The sequence below is a fragment of the Corylus avellana genome, chromosome 7 (assembly GCF_965113065.1).
Source record: "Corylus avellana chromosome 7, dhCorAvel1.hap1.2, whole genome shotgun sequence".
NCBI classification, from domain to species: domain Eukaryota; kingdom Viridiplantae; phylum Streptophyta; class Magnoliopsida; order Fagales; family Betulaceae; genus Corylus; species Corylus avellana.
In genome coordinates this window covers 24,573,712-24,594,226 of record NC_142496.1, presented here as the reverse complement: position 1 = coordinate 24,594,226, position 20,515 = coordinate 24,573,712, and the positions used below count along the sequence as shown (strand labels likewise).

Below are 20,515 nucleotides of genomic sequence, written 5' to 3'. Positions count from 1 at the left end.
GCTCTTGTGAGAAATCCGCTGACCCATAGACAGCTCCTGCTGCTGCCCAAATACATATGCAGCACCCTCCTTTGGCGATCCATGCATTGTGGCCTCTTCATACAAATTGGCCAGCTTTCTTTCCTTAAAGATGCCACGTACACTTTCCATTCTAGTGAACCGAGAATCACTCTCCAACGTATCAGACATTCTAGCTGGATCCCCAAAATCTTTTTTTGAAAGCTTCTGTCGCTTTCCATAATCAGATCCTCCATTATTTTCTCCCATTTCTCCATACCTCACGCAATAACTTCCATGATACTCTCCATAATTTTCGCTTGAAAATCCTCTATTCCGAAAATGCACTTTTGAACTCCCCGCTCCTAGAGACTCGTCGTCCCCACCTTCTCCGTCGCCGGCCGATTGACTCCCCCTTCTCCCTCGATGATGAATCCCATCCATAGTGTGGTAAGCTGAATTAGCAGGTCCCTTTTTTGCTTGGAACCTACTGTGACTCCGCTCAGATCGTCTAGTGGGAGAAGGAGCCCGAAGCCACTGCCCATAGTCAATTGTATCCTTCTGTCGAAAAGTGCTTCTCCGAGGACACCCCGTTTTGCCATGACATATTGCTCCACATTGAAAGCAAAACTTTGGGAGATGTTCATATTGGAACGTGATCCAAGTAGCCTTACCTTCAATATTTATTTTCCGACCCCTCAGAAGAGGTTTCGACAAGTCTATGAGGATCCTTACACGAAGGAATTCTCCCCAACCCATCCTTCTGGCATCAATATCGACCACTTCGACCACACCCACAGATGCACCTATTTTTCGACCGATCTCCCTGCCCATACAAGCTAAAGGTAGATTTATCATCCTCACCCAGAAAGCTGCCTTGTCAAATTTATATTGGGATAGTGATTTAATTCCATCATAGTCCTCAACAAGGTTTCCCTCGAAGACCCACGGTCTCCCCTCCAAGACTCTTTCCTTATCCTTAGGATTTGCAAATTCAATCAAGAATAGATTATCCCCCAAGACTCTGAACATAAAGCTCTCCGCCGGCTTCCACAATTGCATGAGAGATGAACGGATCGTCTCTTTACTCACCAAGCGGTCCGCCAGCAATTTCCCCAACACGCATACTTGACCGAAAGTGACCCCGTCGTGCAACTCCACCTTGTCGATCGATAGCTCCACATTCTCCTCCTTCGTCAGTGAAAAGTTCTCCCATAACGTGGATAGATCATCCGCCATGCTTAAGAGAAATCACTACAGATGCTCTTTACTTCACTTGAAATATAGATCGAAGATGCATTTTATATATAGCAAGTATTTTTATAAACTACCTTTTATCCCTATGAACTACAACGTCCTGATACTTTTTTTCTATGAACTACCAACTGTGACACCCTACTTCATGAACTACTATTTTGTGCCCAAAACCCCCATTCCGTCAGTCAAAAGCGTTAACTCAGACAGTCTATCCATCACTTTGCCCTCATGAACTACAACGCATTGTCACTTTGACCATCTGAGTTAACGCCTTTGACTGACGGAAGGGGCCTTTGATTGACGGAATGAGAGTTTTGAGCACAAAATAATAGTTCATAGGAGTCGGGTGTAACAGTTGGTAGTTTATGGAGGTAAACTAAAAATGCGTTGTAGTTCATGGGGGCAAAAGATAGTTTTTCCTTTTTATTTTATTGCATCTAATGATATATATATGATGTCACGCAATTTAAAATTTTTAAATGAAATAACAATGATACATTACTCAAGAAATTTTTTTTTAAAAAAACTAGTTCATTAATTTCGTAACATATATTGCATAATTATTTAATTTCTTTCTTGTAAAATTAGCAAGCAACATACACTCACTCTTTATCAACTTATAATTTAGAAAAATAATACTTTATTAACCCATTTTTCAGTAAAAGTGACACTTTATCAACCGGTGATTGATGTGACCGTTGGTTGCAATGTTGTATTTAATGGACACAAATTGAACAAATCTCAATCTCAAATGGGTAAAGTCTCATTTCCTAGACATCGATGGTCAGTAGACCAAACTCATCCAATATAATAAGAGGACACGTGAAAAAGGGCGTGAATAAACATTACAATTTACACGTGCTTTTTTAAATTTTATGATTGATTAATCTACCATCTCAAGAAGAGCAGATCTCGAACAATCTACAACTTTAAAAAATTTTTTTTTTTAGGAAGTGGGGGACCAGCTCCCTCCCTCCGTCTCTGATTGTCCTGCATGCCCCAACCGGTGATTGATGTGACCGTTGGTTGCAATGTTGTATTTAATGGACACAAACTGAACAAATCTCAATCTCAAATGGGTAAAGTCTCATTTCCTAGACATCGATGGTCAGTAGACCAAACTCATCCAATATAATAAGTGGACACGTGAAAAAGGGAGTGAATAAACATTACAATTTACACGTGCTTTTTTAAATTTTATGATTGATTAATCTACCATCTCAAGAAGAGCAGATCTCGAACAATCTACAACTTTTAAAATTTTTTTTTTTTGAGGAAGTGGGGGACCAGCTCCCTCCCTCCGTCTCTGATTGTCCTGCATGCCCCAACCGAATATATATATATATATAGTAAATAATAATAAAGAAATAATTAAAAAGAAGAAAAGAAAACCTCCCAGGTGTCTACCTAACTTACAACCAACGTTCTAGTGTTGTTATATTATATATATATATACAAAAGTAGCTGATAACAAGCATTCAACCAGCCAACCTAAATTGCTAATTAACCATATATACTCCATATATAAATAAGAGGATACCTTTCAAAGAAAGTTCAGTGAGACAAAAGTTCGAACAGATAGAGTGAATCAACATTCAGCTGAGATGATGGGAATGCCTTCAGCCTTTCTTGGACTTCTGCTTCTCCATGGGATGTTCCTTGTCTTGGCTCAAGCCACCGTCCATTACCATGACTTTATTGTAAGAACCAGTATCTGTCGTTTTCCTGTCCGTTAATGCTTTTGCTAGCTAGCTTGTTTCTTTTTTGTTTTGGTATATATATGAATGCTTCGTGCTTGTGTGATATATATATTCAGTCCAATTTTTTTGAACTTTTTTTGGTTGATGTCAATTATATGTATCATGTGTAGCTGAAGGAGACCAACTTTACGAGGTTGTGCAGCAGCAAGAGCTTGTTGGTCGTAAATGGAAGCCTTCCAGGACCAGTGATTCGGGTAACAAAAGGGGATACTGTGTACGTAAATGTCCATAATCAAGGAGACTCTGGTGTAACTATTCATTGGTAATAACTCTCTCTCTCTCTCTCTCCAACTCTAAATAAATAAGAGAAATACTATATTTATTTCATTTTTTTACACAATCTTTTAATAAAACGTGCGTAAGAAAAAAATATTCATTCCTCTGATCTCTGAATCGACTACAAAAAAATTGGGATTTAGTGACGTGTCTACAGTACTGGGTTTTTTTCATACGTCACCAATTGGTGACATGTTACTTCATAACACGTCACCAAGTTTTTTTTTAGTGATGTGTCAACTTTGAATGGTTATCAACTTGAAAAAAATAAAAAATATTAAAAAATAGGTTCGAACAAGGGAAAAATAAAACAAAAAAATTGAAATTAAAATTAAAATAAAACAAAAAAAATTGATAGATATTCTCTCGGAAGCAAATCCAAAGGGCATATATATAGACCCATTAGCAAGCAACTAAAATGACAATCAAAGAACAAAAATATGTAGAAATATGTTTTTTAACGAAGGAAATATGCAGAATATTTGTTTGGTTTAACTTTAACAAATATTTGTACGTACAAGTATAGTATTAACGGGCAAAATAAATATGTTTTGTGTTCCAACTTCCAAGCATCACTTTCACTGGCTCTTAGTGGGATAGTCGTATAACCCTTCGCTCTAACTGTAATTCCACTTCTTTCAAACCTTATTTGCCGCGAAAAGTAGGTGGGATTGGGTGGGGCATAGCATAACACCAAACAAATTAAATAAAAAATAAATATATATATATATATAGGTTATTAGGTTAAATATCGGAATAATAAAAGATATAAAATATATAATATAATAATATTAAGAGTGTGATTACCAAATACTATACCATACACTATACAGGCACGGAGTGCATCAGCCAAGGAATCCATGGTCGGATGGGCCAGAGTTCATCACGCAGTGCCCAATAGCGGCAGGATCTAACTTTACTTACGAGATCAGTTTTTCCGATGAGGAAGGAACTCTCTGGTGGCATGCCCATAGTGATTGGACACGAGCTGGTGTCCATGGTGCCATTGTTGTTATGCCCAATAAGGAAACTGGTTTTCCCTTTCCCCAGCCCGATGGAGAAGAGATTCTCGTTCTTGGTAATGTTTTGTTCTAAACTATGTTTTCAAAAATTTAACTTGAGAAATTTTAATTTAACTACATGCATGTATAGATAGACTAGATCTGTACGTATCTAAACATTCCATGATATATTATTAATTAATTATTTTACAAATTATTTGATTAATTTGTCATTTGAATGCAATTCTTTTTTCGTACTTTCAGGATCTTGGTATAAGGGTGACGTGAACGAGGAAGTTGCTGAGGACCTGGAAGACGGCGGCGACACTCCTCGCTCAGATTCTTACATCATCAATGGCCAACCGGGAGATTTCTTGCCTTGCTCTAAAGGTACAGTTATATTAATTATACGGTTGTTATGTGACAATGAATATAATTAATTGTTGGGATAAATGTAAAATCGGTCAATGTGATCGGTCTAAATTACAAATCATTTTATGTGGTATAACAAATAATTTATAGACTTCTGTAGTTAGCCTAAATTATAAATCACTCCATGTGGTATAACAAATAATTTATAGGTTCTCATGGTAGGCTAAAATAATAGTTTACTCCCTAAAATCAATTTCCGTTAAGTAACTTAACAAGATCATTTACTATGTCATGTCATACTGCTATAATAAATTAACTTAATCTCTTTTATCCCCAAAATTTTACTTCATGCGTAACTCTCCCTTATTTTCATCTTCCTCGCCACAATTTGTGAGCATTTTGCGAGAATTTGACGGTTGCATTTTGTGAAGCGGCGGACAAAGATGAAGATGAGGGAGGGTTAAGGACGGGTTAAAATTTTAGAGATATAAGAGATTATGTTAATTTATTGTATGTAGCCGTATGCCGTGGAGTAAAGGCTGATGTATAATCTTAGCTGGTGTCGTAAAATGATGTAAAAAATCATAATTGTCATTTATGAAAGTAAGAAATTAATAATAACATGTACGTGTCGCTTTTTTTTTTTTTTTTTGTATGACGTGTCAAAGTGACAAATTTTGTTAGTTTACTTAACGGAAATTGATATCATGGAGTAAACTGTTATTTTGGCACACCTTGAGGACATATAAATTGTTTTTTATACCACAATGACTGGTTTGTAATTTAGGTCAACTACATGGACCTGTAAATTATTTTTTTTACCACATGCAGTGATTCGTAAGTTAAGCCAACCACAAGGACCAATTTTGAATTTATCCCTTAATTGGAAAAAAAAGAAAAAAAAATTGAAAAAAAATTATTGTTTTGCAGAAAGTACATACCGTTGGCAAGTAGATTATGGGAAGACCTATCTTCTTCGTTTAGTGAATGCAGCCATGAACGCAGAGCTGTATTTTGCGATTGCCGAACACAACCTCACCGTGGTCGGAATGGATGGATCGTACGTCAAAGCCGTGGTCACCAGTTCTCTAATGGTAACTCCGGGACAAACAATGGACATTTTGGTCACAGCAAACCAGTCTCCTCACGATCGCTATTACGTGGGAGCCAGACAGTACGACACTGCTCGGGCGGATGTCACAGACTACGACCAAACAAATGCCACAGCAATTCTTGAATACACCGGCGGCAGCTATGATCCCGCCATAAGTCCAATTTTTCCCACCAACCTTCCGTCATACGAGGAATTCGGCCCTGCATTGAACTTCACGAGCCGTCTCCGGAGCTTAGCCGACCAAGACCACCCGGTAAATGTCCCCAAAAACATAACCACCAGAATGTATATAACAGTTTCTATGAACAACGCTGTTTTCGAGTACGACGGAGCTACCGAAACAACTCTTGCTGCCAGCTTAAACAACGTCAGTTGGCTTAACCCCCCCACAGATGTACTGCTTGCCTACTACAGGTACGCTATAGAAATCCAATCAAAGTTAGTCCTTTTGATTTACCTGATTTATAATTAGCTCCCCTTGGTATTAAAAAGAACTCAAAAGTCCATGAAATATGCCAAAAAGATAATTTAGTCTCTACAGTCAAATTTTGTCAACTAATTTAACAAATTACGTTAGTGTGATACTGACCTAAATAGAACAAGTCTTACAATTTTATTGGCTCTAACGTTTCACGCTATCAGAATCTCTTAAGATAGCGAACATAATTTGACTGTAAGGACTAATTTTTTTTTTTTTTTTTTGGCATACCTTAAGGACCTTTGAGTTCATTTTGATACCATATAGAGTTAATTGCAAATTAGGTAAATCACATAGATTAATTTTAGATTTTTCTCTTTTTAAATTGCTATATATTTTTAAATCTCAAACCATAAAAAAAAAAAGGATTGAAATAATGAGGAAATGAAAGCTTGAATACACATGCATGCAGGAACATAAGTAGGATTTACACGACAGATTTTCCGAACTATCCACCAGATTTTTTCAACTTCACAGCAGATACTGCACCAGATTATACGACAGACACAGTCCAAGGGACCAAGCTGAAGGTTCTTGAGTATAATGAAGAGGTGGAGATAGTTTTTCAGGGTACCACTGTGTATGATGCATCGGAGGATCATCCAATGCACCTCCATGGCTATACCTTCTATGTAGTCGGGATGGGTTTGGGGAACTTCGATAATGAGACTGGCCCACTAGGCTACAATTTGGTTGATCCTCCTAAGATGAACACCGTTTCTCTGCCTAAGAAAGGATGGGTTGCCATTAGATTCAAAGCAAGTAATCCTGGTATGTTTCTTATTGTACTTTCTCTTTTAATTTCTTTTTTAATGACGTGAAACCTTCGATGTATATATACACACACACACGTACGGAAGGCCACTTTGTGACCCATCCTTGTTGGGTACTCGGGATCGGTTGAGCGAGGGCTCGAACAACCTATCTCGTGGTATTAACTAAACGAGTTGACCATTCGATGTATTTAATTTTGTCTAATCATGTGCACTAAATGGAAAAATTGTTGCAGGAGTGTGGCTATGGCACTGCCATTTGGATCGACATCTAAGCTGGGGTATGGACACTGTTCTTATAGTGAAAAATGGAGACACTCCCGAGACAAGCATCAGAGAGCCTCCTCCTTACATGCCTCCATGTACGGCCGATTCATCAACCATTAGGCTCCGACATGCTGGCAAATCAAATAAAAATAAAGTAGACATGATTAATTAGGTAGTTGGATAGCGATATGTTTTATTTATAAAGATCGTAGTTTTATTGTAATGAGTTGAATAACTTATCATCATAATTACTATTAGAGCAAGATTTATAAAACTACACATTTCTCCTGCAATTGACTTATTTAAATGCTAAGAAAGGTGATAGAAAAGAAACTTGTAGTTAGAATTTACCATTTTTCTTTAAATACGATAAAAAAAAATTCCTTTAATTCATTTGATTAAGCTAATATTTGTCTCACCTGCTAATGCACGTGAGAATCATATATATTTTGAATAGATATCAATTTAATAAATTAAATTAGAGAAATTTCCTCGAAAAAATTTACCCTTTTGTGGCTACTATTTGATCTGCTTGTCAGACCTGCAACAATTAATACATAATCCAACAAAGATTATGCAGCTTCCCTTCAAACCCTGAGCAAAAGTTAGTGTGATGTATTCACATGGATTTCTAACTTTCATAGACTCGCAACTAAAAGTACTCTAAAATGCCAACCAACCATAATATAGTGATTAAATTTCTAACTTCCATGCTCAGAGACTCAGAGCACCTTGTACGTTGTAAATAGTGATTAAACTCAATTAATTAATTAAGTGGAATTTTAGGTTAAAAAACACACACACACTATTTTATTTGTGTTTAATTTAAAAATAGAGGGTGGACACCAAGATATCATCAATCTCCGAACATGGTTATTTTAATTCAATTTTCTCAACATATATAAAGCTTCTATTTATTTATGCATAGTACACCGTGAACTAATTGCTCGCTTCTTAAGGTTTTTAACTTGTGTAGAAAATAAATTAAAAATCATGTTGATCAATAACTTATTCCAGTTCACAAATGGTAGCTTAATCGGCTAAGAACTATGCATCATGAAGCGGAGGTCATTAGTTTAAATCCCCCTCCTTTTGTGCGGACATATATATATATATATTCAACGTCTTGATAACTCAAACAAAATAAAATGAAGTATTCAGAATCACCGGTATATTGGCTGAGTATAGGAAAAGATAATGGAAGTGTGCATACATGAGGAAGCTACCTCCCATCCATTTTGTAGGCTTACCATCTTAAACTGATTAGGTGATTAATTTTTATTTATTTATTTTTGACACGGCCGCATAATGAGAGAGAAAGGGAGAAAAGGGAATTCGAACTTGGGACTACCGCTTCATGAGGCATGGCCGTCAACCGATTAAACTACCCATTATATGATTAGGTGATTATTAGAGGTAAGGAATCGACATAGGAAATAAAGTATGGAAATAGTGATTTTGGCATGGAAGTTTTCCAACACAACCAATCCTAATAATTAGAGAAATAGTTGGTGTCAATATTTTTTTCATCTCATCTTACAAATCAATAATTACATTTGTGGACTTATGTGGACCCCACAAATCTAATGATTGATCTATTGAATTTGTAGGAGAGTATGGGCACCAATCATTTCTCTTTAAGAAGAGAAAATTCTCAACTATAGGAATACACCGGTGATCTATTGAATTTGTAGGAGAATATGAGAGAAATATGGGCACCAATCATTTCTCTTTAAGAAGAGAAAATTCTCAACTATAGGAATACACTGGTGGTAAAGATCGACAAAAGAAGAGAGAGTTGGAGAAGAGAAACCATTATGGAAATGAATACAAACTATTATGGAAAGAAATTATTAGGAGATTACAATCAGAATAAATGGGTAGTTTCCATATCCAACAAATTGAGTACTCTAATTTTCATTTGCACCAGATTGACCTAAAAACCTTCTTGCTCATCAAGACCAGTGTTACACTGTTTCCCCACAAACTTATACCTGTTTTCGGCCCTACCATGCACAATTATGAAGACAATTAATGAATCCTAAAAGAAAAAATAATAATAATGACAATAATAGTTATAAGACAAAATGACAAAAGAAGATTTGGGACCGCATTGGAAATTTTGATTACAAATCCTCATACAAAGCCTACTTTTAGACAAGTTATAAGGGGGAAAAAGAGGACAAAAATATGAGAAGGAACAACAATAATTCGAAGTGAGCTCCAATTGGTAGTAAATCAAATTCTATAATAGTTTGACCCCATAATTAAAACTGTTAATTTTTAACATGACCCATAAATCCTACACAAATCCAACACGAAATTAATGGGTTATGATTGCAGAGTTTGACCTCTTTTACTAATTAAATGAATCGAGTTATAGTTGATCAAATCCAATACGCAAATATGAATTACCACCTCTACCCAGAACTAACTAAGAGATGGTCATTTTGACACGAAATGTTAGTCATAGTCAGGACTATCCAACAATCGTGGAAGGACATGCAACATGCTTGAATTGGTACCCAACCTATAGATGGATTACACGTATATGGCACAAAATTGGTGGACGGTCAGGCATGCCTCATCCTTATTGGCTACAGTGACAACCATCAGATGGATCAATAGTAGTCACAAGTCAGCAACTGAAGTTAGTAGTCCTGTTCTGTTTCATTTGCAGTTTGACAAAACTAATAATAACATGTTCACTTGCAAAATTTTATCTAAAGGGAAATGCAAGTTAATTTGCAGTTTCCATTTAGAATAGATCATTTAATACGATTCAAAAGAACACATTTTTAATGCGTGAGAACAGATGTCTAAAGATTCCTTGATCCTTGTCAAATGAAGTTTGGAAGAAGTTCTGTATGAAATAATGTTCATCCTTAAATGGGTGCATGTGCCACATGGTAGTTTAATGGATCTCATTGACAAGGTAAAATGCTATATCATTCCTTGCCCACCTTTTTAAGCAGTGACATTTAGTGCTATTACTGGGACATTTCATATATGTCAACTTTCTTTTATCTCTTCATAGATTAAAAAAAAAAAATTGTACAAAAGAGTGATGAACTATAAGAAGTTTTTTTTTTTTTTTTGGATAAGTGTTGAACTAAAAGTTACAATCCAAATCCCAAAAGAGAGTCAAGAAAAGAAGTGGGAATACTGCCAAAGATAGCTATCCAATACAACAACGATCATAACTCAACCATAAAAAGCTTGACATGGTTAATCTTCTCCCACAGTGAGAGAGAGGGACAGGATGCATAAAAAACAGCTACTGTGCTTCTCAAACTTTCCTTTCCAACTGAACAACAAATTAACAACTTTTTTTGACATCACCCATTGATCTGTACATAATTTTTTTTTTTTTTATAAGTAATGTCGGAATGCTCAAAGCTTTGACGATTGTGAGTGAGAATTGATTCATTTGAAGAAGTTGGTGCTACAAATGTTGTTTTCATGGAAAGTGGCTTGGCCTATTCCAACTACTTCTACTTTTTCTGAATTTCTAGATTTATGCTCTTCTTTCTCTACGAAATAGGGGTTTCTTGTATACTCCCTGTGTACATGGGTTGCGCCCCTCTGCGCGTTGCTTGAATATATATTATTTATCAAAAAAATATATATATATCAAAAGCGCAGAGGGGTGCAACCCTAATACACAAGGAGTATATTAGAGAACGACTAAGAAGAAAGAGAAAAGGGAACAAGGAATTCTGAAAAGCTAATAACTAATGGAGCTAAAAAAGCAGTTATCCAAGTAAAGAAGGAAAAAAAAAAAACGAAATAGGACTTGAGCTCCTCTAAGGTCCTCTCTTGATTATTAAAGTTTCTATTATTTCTTTCCCTCCATAGGCACCACATAAGGCAAAGAAATGCCATCTTCCAGCCGGTCACACTCTGAGAGTTACCCCCTATCACTAGCAAGCAAACAAATCCTCCACTCTATTAGGCATAACCCAGGAACATAAATTGAAGACCAACAACCATAACTCTCTCGTATAAGAGCAATGAAGTAGTAAATGATCAAGTGACTCACTGCTTGATTTTCACATTAAGCAGCAATCCACAAAAAGTAATATTCATTTTCAACAGATTATCCACAATTAGGATGTTTCCAAAAGCAACTTCTCTTAGAACTTTAGCGTGCCAAATACTCTTCCAAGAAAATCACCATAGGCCCTCTGAATATCTTATAAAAAGAATGGATACCAAATATACAACGGTTCAACGTTCAAGTGATCCTATCAGCCATACTGCTAAATAGAAGATTAGAATCTAAAATATGAAAAAGAAAATCGACCTATCTGATTTCCTAATTGTAAAAAACACGTATAAATCTAGGATCCCATGCTAAAATCATCCACTTTAATCTCAAACAAAACTAGATAGAAGCATTATGCTCAGCTATGAGGAACAAATCGAGGAAATAGATTGTTTGACTCAGCATCCTCACACCACACATCTACCAATTTGGACCCTCGTGTCATCTCTTACCACTAACTTAAGAAACCTTAAATGTAACGACTCAGGAAAAAACGCTAGCCATATCTACGCTATCACCCCAAAATGACTAGTCAATTTGGAGCTTCCCTAGAATTCATTATAAAGCCCAATTTCACCTAGTAACTAGGCAATGTGGGACTTAGCACCCATGACTATCTCTATAAACCACCCACTCTATGTGGGTTTCTTCTCATCTTCCCAATATGGGACCGGAGTGTTACAAACTCCTCCGCTTAAACTCCTGACGTCCTCGTCAGGTCCACGTCATGCAGTGCTCCAGTACCACATGACATGGCGTTACTAAGTAGCTCTGATACCACTTGTAACGACCCAGGGAAAAACGCTAGCCATATCTCCGCTATTACCCCAAAATGACTAGTCAATTTGGAGCTTCCCTAGAATTCATTATAAAGCCCAGTTTCACTTATTAACTAGGCAATGTGGGACTTAACACCCATGACTATCTCTATAAACCACCCACTCTATGTGGGTTTCTTCTCATCTTCCCAATATGGGACCGGGGTGTTACATTAAATGTCTCTCAAGAAGCCCAAATGCTTTCCACAGATTGCACCATGAGGCCTCCTTACTACTTATGGCATCCACCTTCCCCATAAATACCCATATTTCACACACCTTACATGTCGCTAAGATGATCCCCCTCCACACCGTAATGTCATAACCATTTCCCCAGCAATATTCATTAATTTTAAGTCCAAACTTTCTAAATCTAATGGGAAAACAGAAATATTCAAGTCCAATTAATGAAATTAAAATTTTTTCTCCTATTCCACCCAAACTCCCCATGTAAATTCTGCAATCTTTTACCACATGAGTTGGAAAGGTGAAAACTTAAAGAAGATAACTAGGGAAACTAGATACCATACTTTTCATGAGTGTGCTTTCCTCCGTTAGACATATATAATTTGTTCCATCCTACCAAGCACCTTCCATCCTCTCTACAATAGTGTCTATGTAAACTTTAATGAAAAGGAGATTTGATAGCATTTATCCACGTACGGTAGGGTAGCACAAAACAGCAGCTCATTGAACCATACTGAATCTGTAGACCAATAAACTCAAGTATCTAAATACTCTCCAATCTAGTAAAGGAATAATTTTAAGAAAAAATCATTGTAACGGCAGACAAAATCCTTAAGCCTCCATAACTATAACCAGAAAAAGTTAAACAAGGAAAGGGAAACAACTCGTAAATCTAACATAGGCAACACGTTTATAGTTGATCTTAAAACCTACCATATTATTCCAACACAGGTGCATAAGTACATGAGTAATGCTATTTAATAGATTGTTATAAGAATGTCATACAACTTAATGATGTGGCAGTAAAAATTAGTCATTGGATACGTACTTGTCTGGAGTTTTGCATATGTACTCGATTGGATGCCGCAAGAGAACACAATACATGGGATCTTGTAAAGACTCTTGAGATGATGTCAGCTTAAAAAATAGCATAACAATGTAGGCACATGTAGTAATGCTGAAAAACAAAAAACAAAAAAAATTAATAACCAGATTTTTGAAAAATAACAAAGAGCTGGATGACATAATAACCATTGGAATTCCATCAAAAGATTGCAAGTGTCATAAACATGATAAAAGTAATGAACGAAAACTCATTCACAAGTTTACTAGTTAAGCACTAACACAAAAGGCATATAACCAAACTTACAGTCTGTAAAGATGTAAAGGAATCAAAGGCTCAGTGTCAAATTTCACCTTAGATTGGAAACCAAGAAATGCTAATAAAATATGAAATAAAAAATATTGAGCCCGAAATTGCAATCGTAGTAAAAGGGACAATAACAAATGTGAAATGCTTCAAAAGAATAAAGCAAACTAAATACATGCAGAAATGAAGCAGTCAGAGTAATGTAATAACATGAATTTCTATATATCACATAATGATCACAAGTTATCTAAAACATAGGAATAAATACAACACTGCATCTCATAAATCATATCCAATGTATGGAGCACTTCAGCATTACGAAATAATTTTTTCCATCTCACGTATTGGCATTGCATCACTTGATTCAACATCCAGAAAGTTATAATGTTTACATAAACCTGGCTTAAAACGAAGACCATGAGAACAAGAGTGAGGATATTTTAATAGTACATTTTGGAGAGAAAATCGAAGGATAAATAGCACAGGAGGAAAGAAGGAAAAATAAGTCAATAAAACAGAAAAATCAACTAAAGAACATAGCAAAATAATTAGTCGTGCAGACCTGTCGTCACAAATTATGTGGACACTAAAATCGTAACTTTTTTCTAAACAACAAATAGACTTCAACAGATTTAAAAGAGGACAAGAGACATACCTGCCAAAGCATACTAGCAGAATTATTCAGATTATTGCACTGAGCCAGTTAGATTCCCTGTAGAGAACCCATGCCTGAAATGGTAGATTAGTATATGAGTACAAACTTTGATATACCATAAACCTCTGCAGCAATTGAAGGATATGCAATAAACAGCTAGTGATTGAGCAAAAACAATAAACAAAGAGATGATCTGACAACTTGAAACTACATTGACATAACATATGCTGACTAAGAAAAGTTCATATCCACACTATGATATAAAATTTGCCATCTTGCAACCTCCTCTACTGACCCAAGCATGTGCAATAGGGGTGAGTATCGGTCGGTATAATCGGTTACGGTATAAAAATTTCACTTTCGTTTTCCGCCCCGACAAAGTCGGTTAAGTCGGTTAATTAACCGACTTCTACCGACCGAAATTATTACCGAAACCGACAAAGTCGGTCGGTATCGGTCGGTAAATCTCGGTTTGGGCTGGGCCTATTTTTTGTATTGGGCCTACTGTACATATCTGTTTTTGGGCCGAATTTTCTGATTTTTAGGTTAAAACTTTGATCAGTTGATGGGCTTTGAATTTGAAAATTTTTTGCTGTTAAAAAATTGATGGGCTTTCAATTTTAACATTGTTTGCTTTTGAATTTTGTTATTTTTTCTGGGTACTGCCTCTCTAGCCAGCTTACTTTGGTAAAAAAAATCAAAGCTTTCAAATGTTTTTTTACAAGTAAAATTTCAATTATAGGTCAAAACTGAAATTTGATAGTATTGTGCAAAAACGATTTTTCCTCTATACAAAAGATTTGTTAAAACATCCAATATTTTTCAATCTATAAATCAAATAATAGAACAAGCAAACATAAAGATAATAAGCCAAAGTTGCCAAACAAATACCAAATAACAAGCAAACATATATATACATAATATCACATAATAAGTAAAAAATTCCCCAACAATTCCAATCATTATAGCATCAATGAAATAATCAAATAAACAATCAAGCAAATATATACACAATATCACATAATAAGCAAAAAATTCCCCAATGGTTCCAAACTTCCAATCATTATAGCATCAATGAAATAATCAAATAAACAATTAAACAATCAAGCACATATATACACAATATCACATAATAAGCAAAAAATTCCCCAACAATTCCAAACTTCCAATCATTATTGCATCAATGAAATAATCAAATAATCAATTAAACAATCAAGCACATATATACACAATATCACATAATAAGCAAAAAATTCCCCAACAGTCCAATCATTATAGCATCAATGAAATAATCAAATAATCAAATAATCAAACAAACAATCAACTAATCAAGCAATCAAGCAATCAAGCACACACAAATATGAAGAGTTCAAAACATAAACTCATAAACAAGTTAAGCAACTAAGTAGTCTAAATTCTAAAGGAAACCAACACATAAACTAGTTTTACAAAGTAGTCTCAAAATATTAGTCTTCTCAAAAGATCATAATTACTCCCAAGCTTCCCAAGCAAGTCAGCAACAGCCCTAACAGCAGCCCATTAACCTTCAAAAAGCAAAGAAAAAGAATATATAAAGTTAATAAGTAAATAACCAACAAGTAAATAGCCAGTTAATTATATCAACTAAGAAAGTCAATAAAACCAACCAAACAACACCATGTGACATGTGAGAAAGTCTCAATCCTTAATTGGCCTCGTCAACATTAATAATATTGGACATAATTTCTACCACAAGAAAAACAAGAAAAACATTAGAAAACTTAGAAAATGGAATTAGAAACAATTAAATTATTCAATGAAAGAACCAATTAAGTATATTTGAAATTCATTGTAGTAAGTAGGAAATATTAATAATTTAATACCTAAATCTAGCTTGTAGCTCTCGCCATCATCAACCTTAGACAAGAATGTGTCACGCAAACTAACGGGAGAAGATCTCAACCAATTTTGCGTACAAACAAGTGCCTCAACTGTTTTTGGAGCCAAAGAACTCCTAAATGGATCAAGCACACGACCTCCGGTGCTAAATGCCGATTCTGAGGCAACTGTGGTCACTGGAATGGCCAACACATCCCGCGCTACCTTGGAGAGGATCGGAAACTTTGTTGAATTAACTTTCCACCAATTCAAAATATCAAAGGTTGTACTTGGTGATTCAACATCCTCCAAACAATATTGCTCTATCTCAGTTTTACAATCCATCAAATTTCTTGATGCTTGGAATGAATGAAACTCACTTAAGAAGTCGGCATCGTCGTCAAATGAAACGTTCTCGGATGATGTTGAAGCATGACAATGTGGAGCCTCTCGACTTTGTACCTCATCATTGACACTCATCATTGGCACATTTCCCCTAGTGCCCACATATTGGTCAAATATATTATTTAAGTCCTCCTTCAATTTATCAACAAGATTTTTCGCTAGCTCATGTGAAAGGTTCATTTGACACCAATATTCAAAAGCAACCAGTTTGTACCGAGGATCAAGAACAACTGCCACAAATAACAACCGGTTTATTTTCTCAAAGTTCTCCCAATATTTGTCATATTTTACTTTCATCTGCCTAGCCATAGCACTCACCAAAGGATCAGGACTTCCAGCATAATTTAGCACTTGCCTACGAGCACTACAAAGTTGTTGGAAAAACAAGTTTGCAGTTGAATACAATGAACCAGAAATTTTCATAGTGACATCATAAAAGACCTTCAAAAAATGTACAAAGTGACGAACATTGTTCCAATCATCCTCCTTGGGAGGCCCCAACCCCTTTCTTCCCCCAACAGTTCGATTTAAATAACGCATAAGAGGCCCATCTTCCTCTTGCAAAAGCTCAAATGCTCTTCTATACTTCTCTGCTACCTCCAACATGGAATAGGTTGAGTTCCATCTAGTGGGAACATCAAGGACCAAGGAGGCCTGACAAACAACCTTTTGTCTATCTGCACAAGACTTAAACCTTTCTAGTCTTTTGGGGGAGGACTTCACATACCTAACCACATTTCGGACCCTCTCAATTGAGTCATGAGCATCTTTTAAACCCCTTTGCACAATTAGATTAAGAATATGAGCACTACATCTCACGTGAAGAAATTCATTAAAACAAATAGTGTCCTCATCGTACATTGTTCGTTGTTTCAACCAATCTAGTGCCTTATCATTGGCGGAGGCATTGTCAATCGTAATTGTCAAAAGCCTACTAATGCCCCATTCTACTAAACACTCCTCCAATGCCCTCCCAATTGTGATGCCCTTATGATCCGACACTTGACGGAATGATAACAATCTTCTATGCAATGTCCATTTATGGTCAATAAAATGTGCAGTCACACACATATAATTCATATTTTGAATAGAAGTCCATGTGTCGGTGGTCAAGCAAACCCTTTGATTAATTGTCATAAACATATGCTTCAAATCACTCTTAGTCCTTAAATACGCTTTCACACAATCCTTCATCGTTGTAAAGCGAGAAGGAATGTTGAAGCAAGGCTCAACTACTTTCATGAACTTCTTAAGCCCATTTCCATCCACAAACATAAAAGGTAACTCATCCTCAATAACCATTTCAGTAAGTGCAACCTTTATTTTTTTTCTCATCATACTTTGCAATCATCAATGCATTACCCTCCCCCTTCTTAGCCTCAAAGGTAAACATTTGTTGACTCTTATCTTGTCTAGTCTTATGGATCTTATACTTTGGGCAATTATTGACATGGTAAAGCATGGAGGAGATCCCATTAATTTTAGGGTGACACTTGTAAGCAGACCCACAATAATTACAATGGGCCATAGGGTCATCTTGGGAAGAACTCTCATCCCTAGTGAAATGTTCCCAAGCTGCAGATGGTTTGGACATATTTTTTGGTTTCCTAGGTTGTGGTGGACGACCCCCACGACTCCCATGACCCCTTCTAGTTCCTACAGAACTATCATCCCTTACACCACTACTTCTATGAACATCCCCAGACTCATATGCAACATCTTCAACTTCCATGGGAGTAATTGGAATATCAAGAGATGGAGTATGAGAAGCACCACTTGATGTAGTCGGTGCCGGTGAAGGTACGGGTACCGCCGCAACAACAGCAGGAGAAGACATTTCAGTAGCAGCAGCAGGTGAAGACCTTGCAGGTAAAGACTTTGCAGAAGCAGCAGCAACAGCAGCAACAGCAGCAGACTTTGCAGAAGCGGGTGAGTCTTTCGCAGAATTGGCAGCATGAGAATCCATCTGTGAGTCATTCATATAATGAGAAAAAAAACCCTCAATGATAAGTTAATAACCCTTTCCTCTCTTAAATTAGAAAAAAATATATATATAAAATCAAACAACCAAGCAACCCACTTCAAAGACAAGTGGACCTCACTAAACTTCACATCTACTTCAACCAAGTCTAAATTAGTAATTGCACTTCACTAGGATTTTAATTTTCAGCAGTGGGTTTGCATTTCCATTTTCCACCACTAGTTTAAAATTTTAACAGTGTGTCGTTTTCTTCTTAAAGGCTATACTCATACTCAGTTATTCACAATTCACAATCACAAACACCTGACTCGTAACTGAGAGTCTGAGACAACAACCGAACCTGCATGATTGTCAGTTTGTCACCCAGGGCATCATCTAAAATGATGAAATGGTACCTATTATTCACTTAGTTCTTCTTCTTACTGCATCCTCTATGTGGTAATAATTCTAGTCAAATTATTTTTTTTGAAAACAACAAAAGTTATCACTTGAGCAGTTGAGCATGAAGTATTGAAGTTCTGTAACACCCAAGTACCCAACCCAACTACCCAAGTAAAGATCTTTAAAGAAGAACAGAAAAGTACAGGGTGAAAAACATTATTAATCAAAAGATTGTTTTTTTCCTCAATATTGTTTCCTTCGTTTACAACTTTACATCATTACATGGGTTTTAAATATAAGATAAATAGTTAACAATCAGGTAATCAGAACTCAGAAGCATACCTCGTTTTCGTTGGGAGAAATGGTGAACTGAGAAGACGACCGACGTCGGGGACCCAAGACAGACAGCGACCTTCGATGGCTAAAAGGCGGAGTAGCGGAGAGGAGGCAAAGAGATGAGAGGAGGGGACAGTGACCTTCGGCGGAGCCGCAGAGAGGAGACGAAGAGATGAGAGCCTGAGAGGACTGAGGAGGGTCACGGACTCACGAGGGTGCGCTCAGTGAGGTGAGAGGTCTGAGACTCACTGAGCTGCGGCGCTAGGGTTGGGAAGTTGGAACTTGGGGGAAATGGGTTAGGGCTGAGAGGGTTAGGGCTGAGAGGGTTAGAAGAGATATATATATATATATATATATATGCTACTCAAAACGGCACCGTTTTGAGTAGACATATATAAGTTTTTTTAATATTAATCAAAACGACGTCGTTTTGAATGTCGGTAGGAGTCGGGTCGGTAATGGCGAAAACCGACTTCCAGAAAATCTATACCGCCTGCCGACCGAAATATTTCGGAAGAAGGAAATCCCTGCCGCCTTCCGTCTGTCTGCTCGTCGGTGCCGGTCGGTCTCGGTCGGAACTCGGTCGGCACTCGGTCGAAACTCGGCACTCGGTGAATATGCTCACCCCTAATGTGCAACATCCAGATTCAAGAAAGCTCACCAGCGAGTTAAAGAAATAAAAGAAAATTGAGGAATTGAGAAGGAAACATACCGTTAAAGCTACAACGTTGATATAGAAGTCAACCAAGGTTGCAGCCATCCATCTGCATTAAATTCCCAAAAAATTTAATTTATTTCATTAGTTTTTAAGCTCTACTAAATGACTCTGATTTTGCACTTGCGTCTGTTCGACTAAAGATCGAACAAGCAAACATGAAGAAAACAAAGCAAGCTAAAGTCCAAAACAATCTCATGCTGATCACACACATGTAAGCTGAGCATACATGAAAATGGTATGCCAACTTTAGTCTTGTTGAAGCAAAAGATTAAAGATATGAATAAAATTGGTGTGTGTCATGTGTGAGGGAGAGAGGGAGAGAGAGAGAGAGAGTACGGTGTGAGGATGTCTTTGCGAAAAGGAAGACCATCAATGTAGATGGTGAAGATGAGAGTGACCACCATAATAGAGCCCAACAAGATGAACAGAGTTTTCAACCCGTTCACCGAAGAATTCGCCATTGTTTTCCCAAGAGTCGCAGAGGGGACGACGAAACAGAAATGCAGCAAATCAATCGCGCTTTTATTCCCTCTTATCCCACTTTCCATAAGAGTGCCACATCACCAATCGCTAACGTTTTCAATCACTAAAAAAAATTAAAATAATTTTTAAACACTTTTATCGACCAATAACAAGTGTGTTAAATTAATAAAAATATGTAAATAGCATTATTTTATTAACGAAG

The 20,515-nt window shown here is 36.6% G+C and overlaps 2 protein-coding genes and 1 pseudogene across 3 annotated transcripts; 1 reads left to right on the top strand and 2 right to left on the bottom strand.

The window, feature by feature from the left end:
- Positions 1-2,824: 2,824 nt before the first annotated feature.
- On the top strand, positions 2,825-7,564 carry LOC132183696 (putative laccase-9). The gene is made up of 7 exons (XM_059597074.2): positions 2,825-2,954; positions 3,125-3,276; positions 4,124-4,368; positions 4,556-4,681; positions 5,594-6,191; positions 6,668-7,026; positions 7,265-7,564. Exons 1-7 carry the CDS (start codon positions 2,859-2,861, stop codon positions 7,465-7,467), a joined length of 1,779 nt encoding a protein of 592 aa, XP_059453057.2. The 5' UTR covers positions 2,825-2,858; the 3' UTR covers positions 7,468-7,564.
- Positions 7,565-13,157: 5,593 nt separating this feature from the next.
- Positions 13,158-20,423, bottom strand: LOC148584709 (uncharacterized; annotated as a pseudogene). Its single transcript, XR_015912900.1, has 4 exons — positions 20,167-20,423; positions 19,825-19,876; positions 14,153-14,226; positions 13,158-13,305 (listed from the first exon to the last, which is right to left on the bottom strand). The product of XR_015912900.1 is annotated as an uncharacterized LOC148584709 (transcript).
- Positions 15,837-16,723, bottom strand: LOC132184006 (zinc finger BED domain-containing protein RICESLEEPER 2-like). The gene is made up of 2 exons (XM_059597484.2): positions 16,015-16,723; positions 15,837-15,877 (listed from the first exon to the last, which is right to left on the bottom strand). Exons 1-2 carry the CDS (start codon positions 16,721-16,723, stop codon positions 15,837-15,839), a joined length of 750 nt encoding a protein of 249 aa, XP_059453467.2.
- Positions 20,424-20,515: the final 92 nt, after the last annotated feature.